This window comes from Salvia miltiorrhiza, chromosome 8 (genome assembly GCF_028751815.1).
Source record: "Salvia miltiorrhiza cultivar Shanhuang (shh) chromosome 8, IMPLAD_Smil_shh, whole genome shotgun sequence".
Lineage (NCBI taxonomy): Eukaryota > Viridiplantae > Streptophyta > Magnoliopsida > Lamiales > Lamiaceae > Salvia > Salvia miltiorrhiza.
This window is the reverse complement of record NC_080394.1, coordinates 25,359,108-25,364,078: the sequence shown is the minus strand read 5'-3', so window position 1 is coordinate 25,364,078 and position 4,971 is coordinate 25,359,108. Positions and strand designations below refer to the sequence as shown.

At 35.3% G+C, this 4,971-nt stretch overlaps 1 protein-coding gene across 2 annotated transcripts; it reads left to right on the top strand.

Annotated features, from left to right (window-relative positions):
* Window positions 1-620: 620 nt before the first annotated feature.
* On the top strand, window positions 621-3,677 carry LOC130997237 (GCN5-related N-acetyltransferase 3, chloroplastic). 2 transcript variants are annotated; one of them, XM_057922499.1, is made up of 4 exons: window positions 621-1,312; window positions 2,185-2,243; window positions 2,377-2,433; window positions 3,284-3,677. In XM_057922499.1, exons 1-4 carry the CDS (start codon window positions 839-841, stop codon window positions 3,447-3,449), a joined length of 756 nt encoding a protein of 251 aa, XP_057778482.1. In that variant the 5' UTR covers window positions 621-838; the 3' UTR covers window positions 3,450-3,677. The 2 variants fall into 2 exon arrangements, with proteins under 2 accessions (XP_057778482.1, XP_057778483.1); XM_057922500.1 differs by having other exon boundaries at window positions 3,276-3,677.
* The last annotated feature ends 1,294 nt before the right edge of the window (window positions 3,678-4,971 follow it).

Here is a 4,971-nt window from a genome sequence, read left to right as displayed (position 1 = left end):
GGTATCTAATCTATTTTCTAGTGTTGCTTGTCTTGAGTGATTGGATATGTAATCCATTTTATTATCTTAGGGCCTGTTTGATATGAGTTTAAAAGCATGATAAGTTACATTAATATGGATTTATGTAGTGTTTGATATTATGTGTTACTAATATGGTCAACTCCAGGTTTATCCCAAGACCCTAGCTTATTTTGTGGGATTAATCCACACTAATTATCCCACCTCCCCCATGGGATTAACCCACACTAATTATTCCACCCCCTCCATAGGCTACTAATTTAGGTATTTGATATGTTAATCCAATCTATTTCAATGGATACCAAACACTTTTTGGGATTAATTACCAATGATATCAAACACCCATATGAGATTAGAAATCATGACTAATCAACACTAAATTATCAGGATAATTTATATCCTGATTAATCCAATACTGAAAATCAAACGGGCCCTTAAGTTGTTGTAATTTGGTCTCTTTTTTCCGTGTAACTTTGGTTCTCACTTTTGGGTTGCACTTCTCGTGCGTGAATAAAATTTTCATTTACCATAAAAAAGGTCACTGAAATGATTTTTAAAAATTAATTAGAAATATTTTAAAATCGAACGAAAAGTAAAAAGTACTGCATAAAATTAATATCATCTTATAAATCTTGATCTCTTTTTGTTTAAGAATTTATCTCTAGAATATGAATCCACTCAACCAATCTTAAGTAATTTTGGGGAACATTAACCTCAAGTAATCGAATGGACGGAAGTTGATATTGAATCTGGAGATAATCTAGCCCAATGCCTAATAGTATCAGGAAATCAAAATTATAATCTCAGAAAACAAGCTGTAATGGCAGTTGCAGCGGCCGTACAAGTCGGTAATCTTCCCTCCAAATTCCGACGGCTTCTGCCATCGCCACCCAAAATCGCCGCCCAAATCAAGCCCAACTCCGCGCCTCCGCAGCTATTGGTGTCTACAAACCCATCCCACGTGAACCCCAGTCAGCTGAGAGAGCTCTACGCCGTCTGCAACCACTCCTGCCACCGCTTCCCCACAATCGACGCCGCGGGCAGAGTGGAGCCCGTCGACGCGCTCAAGCTGAGCACTGCCGTTTCCCACAGCTCCGTCGTCGTCTCTGTCTTTACGAAGCCTGAGTTGGTGGCGAGCCAAACTTCTACTCCGGAAAATGCCCCGAGTGTCGCCGGCGTCGGCGGAAATTGGATCAGAAAAGTGGCGCCTGTGACGCCGGAAAATGGGCGGCTGATAGGGTTCGGCCGAGCTGTTTCTGATTTGGGGCTCACGGCTTCCATCTATGATATCATGGTATGTTTTTATTTTATTTCTTGTAATTTTTTTTATAATTAGAATGTGATTGTTTTTAAGTACATTTAGAATAAAAGGTGGATTAAGAAATCATATTTAGAATTATATACTTTCCTAAGTGTTCGATAAATTTGATTTGGGATGATCACAGAAAGTTGGTATCCTAATCAAAGAAATGAATTTATCATGTCCAACCTTATCAACTAAATTACTCATCCTTTTTATTTAGAACCCTTTTTTTTAGGTGAAAAGAGAATAACTATATTCTATTACTTTTTTTTTTTGGTTCTTTGGAGGAGTAAAATTGGGTTAAGTTATAAAATTATCATATAGAAGGGTGAACTTCTTATGTGTCAAATGTTGAAAAATAAAGGAGATATTTAAAGATATAAATTTTTGTTATTTCTCATTCTCAAATAATAAATTTATCCATCAAAGTAAACGCACCCATAAACTATAAAGAATTAAATCAGAAAAGCAACTAGAAAGAAATCAAGACAGAAAGCAAAATTATTGCAAATCTTGAATCTAAATGGCTATCCTACAGTTGCATGCTATGTTTGAGTTGATGAAAATTATTGCAAACCTTGAATCTACCTGGCTTCTATGAGTTGTATTGTATGTTCCAGTTTACTAAAATCAATGGAAAGAGCATAATGCAATTTAATGAAAGCTGAACCCTTGTTTGAATTCAAATTTTCTTTTTTGTTCTACTATTTGTGCTGTTTTGCCAGCAAGTAGTTGGTGAGGAGGCCTTGAAATTCATGGAATTAGCCGCACCTATGAACGATATAAATACTAGTGTTCCATGCAGGTCGCACCGGAAAAGGATTAATTTTGTCGAATTATGATTGTTTCACAATGTTGTGCAGGTTCACCCTTTTTTTCGCGGTAAGGGAATAGGTCGGATGATTGTTAAGAAGATAATAAGGTTAGATATGCATAATTTTTCTACTATTTCTTGGAAGCATGGTTTCCTAGTAATAATATCTGGGTTTTTGTTTCTGTCAGCAACATGATAATCAAAGTTTAAGGTGCCTGAAAACATCCCAATTTTGTTGCAGAATGCTCATTAACAGAGACATATATGATATAGCTGCCCTCTGCAATGATAGAGAAAGGTAATCAAATTCTTGATATTGCTACTATCTTCTGCTCGTTGTTCTAAATAATACTTCAAAGAAGCCAAGTGCATAGTTTGGTTCAAGTATGCTGTGGAAGGAAATCTTCCTCGAGCTTCTTAACTCTTTTGCCATTGTTAGGGAAGAGTAATGGTTTGATCAGAGATGAATTCGTTTACTGGTTAAACATAGTTTAGCGTTCATAAAAAAATATCTCGAACTTACGTTTTTAGTTCAAATCTATCAACTTTGCAAAAAGTTTGAATTATGTTCCTCCTTACGGAATCCTGACAGAATGATGAGTCACCTCGTCAGATGATGCATTCAATTCCACAAGTCTTACTCTGTGGAGAAAGATCCACCTCAGTTAAACCATAATTCACCTAAGAATCAGATGAGACGACTCATCACTCTGTTGCCGGATTTTGTTAGGCGGGACATAAATCAATTTTTTTTAAATGAAAATGTAAGTTGAGAACATTTTTTAAAAAACGCTAAAAGTTGGGGCACAAACTATATATTGTTAACCCTTCAGTTAATGTATCAGCTAATTTGAAATCTTTTGTGTACTTGTTATAGCTACTCTTTCATTTCTCATAATACTGAAATATTATGATTTTATGTCTGTCCTTTTATATCTGGACGTTGTAGTTGCTTCTCTTTATTCCTTATGACGGTGTTTATATTGGGTGATGGCTCATATAGATAAAGATTATATAGGACTTTGATTTATTGAACAATTTGAACTTATCTAATCATGCAATCCTTGAAGTATACTGTCATCATATATGGTTGATCTAATCTGTCACTTAAAATAAACATCTATAGTAATTTATGTGTAGCTCCGCAGGCTATTTTTCAGAGCATGTGGATTCGGAGATGATATGTTGGGATCCACTACAATGATGTATGCTGCAGCTGCTTCTCTCTCTAGCCTTTCCGGTGAAAAGGAGATGATAGTTGCCGGTAGAAAGCTGCTGCTAGTTCCTCCTCAAAGAGAATTTAAGCAAAAGTAAATAGATTACTAATTATACTATGATTTCAAATTACTATGGCAGAACAAAGAAATGGATAGACTTGGTGTATGATCAAATGAATGAAAACTGGTGACGAAGCCACGAGCTTGAACAAAAGGTGTTGTAGCAATGATGAACTCAGAGAAAAACAACTACTCCTCCCGTCCCACTAGAATTGACACCCTTACATTTTTTGTTTATCCCACTAGAATTGATATTTTCTTAAAATAGTATGTGGTCTGGTTTCTACTTTCTCTACTCACATAAAATAAGTGGATCCTACCTACTTTATACTCTTAACCATTTATTCTTAATCACCGTGCCCAACTCAAAAGTGTCAATTCTAGTGGGACGGAAGGAGTACAACTTATATAAGCACCGTATCCAAAATTTGAATCCATCAACTTTTATAAACTTAGAGGGGTGTATTCGTTAAGGATTTTAATAGATTTTTAAAATCTACAGATTTCACACAGATTCTTCATGTATTTTGGAATTCTAAACAGATTTTGAACGGATTTTAACAAGAATTTGACGTGATTTTTACGGATTTGAAATCGACCATCCCAGCGCTCGTTGGAGTTAATTGAGCGCTGAGACAGCTCCCAGCGACCGCTGGCTTTGTGCGATAAGAGTTGTATGTGGTGCTCGCAGAATTAGCTTTCATTATTTTAGGAACTAGCTATGATTTTATTGCAAGCTCGATGTTGCTTTTTCAAACAATCCACATTTTCTTCCAGGATATTGCCTTTGGGTTGGGATGCTAATTGAGGCGAGGAATGTATTTAGATTGGAAGTTTGATGCATTGTACTTGGAGTTTTTGTTACGTTCTTTGTGGTTGCATACTTGAAAATTTTCTCATTGTTGGATTGGTCCAGCGATCGCTAGGTGCCAGTGGCCGCTGGCTTCTTCGAGCCACGACCGGTGGAACCCAGCCGACATTAGAATATGAACTCTTCCGAATTCTCGTGGTCGGAGGTCGGATTTGTTCATGTGTATTTTTTAAATGAAATCAATGAAAATCAGTTCAATTTTAAAATTCATAAATTTTTAAATATCTCTAGATTTTCATAGATTTTTAAAAGTCTGAAAGGAATACCTCTGGATTTTTATAAACTTTTAAAAGTCTTGAACGAATACCTCTAGATTTTCATAGACTTTTAAAAGTCTTGAACGAATACAGTATTCGTTCAGGATTTTAATAGATTAGTCTTGAACGAATACAATATTCGTTCAGGATTTTAATAGATTTCTACTGACTTTTAAAATCTGGATGTATTCTCATTCAAGACTTTTAAAAGTCTATGAAAATCTAGAGGTATTCGTTCAAGACTTTTAAAAATCTATAAAAATCCAGAGGTATTCGTTTCACACTTTTAAAAATCTATGAAAATCTATAGGTATGTAAAAATCTATAGATTTTAAAATTGGACTGATTTTCATTGATTTCATTCAAAAAATATACATGAACAAATCCGACCTCAGATCACGAGATTTCAGAAATCTTCAAATTTCAGTGCC

What these genes read in the sequence shown, in the direction of transcription:
- LOC130997237 (XM_057922499.1), top strand. Translation starts at nt 839, where the DNA reads ATGGCAGTTGCAGCGGCCGTACAAGTCGGTAATCTTCCCTCCAAATTC. An exon ending in ATTGTTAAGAAGATAATAAG is followed by an intron (nt 2,244 to 2,376) that starts GTTAGATATGCA and finishes ATTTTGTTGCAG; the next exon opens with AATGCTCATTAACAGAGACA. An exon ending in CTCTGCAATGATAGAGAAAG is followed by an intron (nt 2,434 to 3,283) that starts GTAATCAAATTC and finishes GTAGCTCCGCAG; the next exon opens with GCTATTTTTCAGAGCATGTG.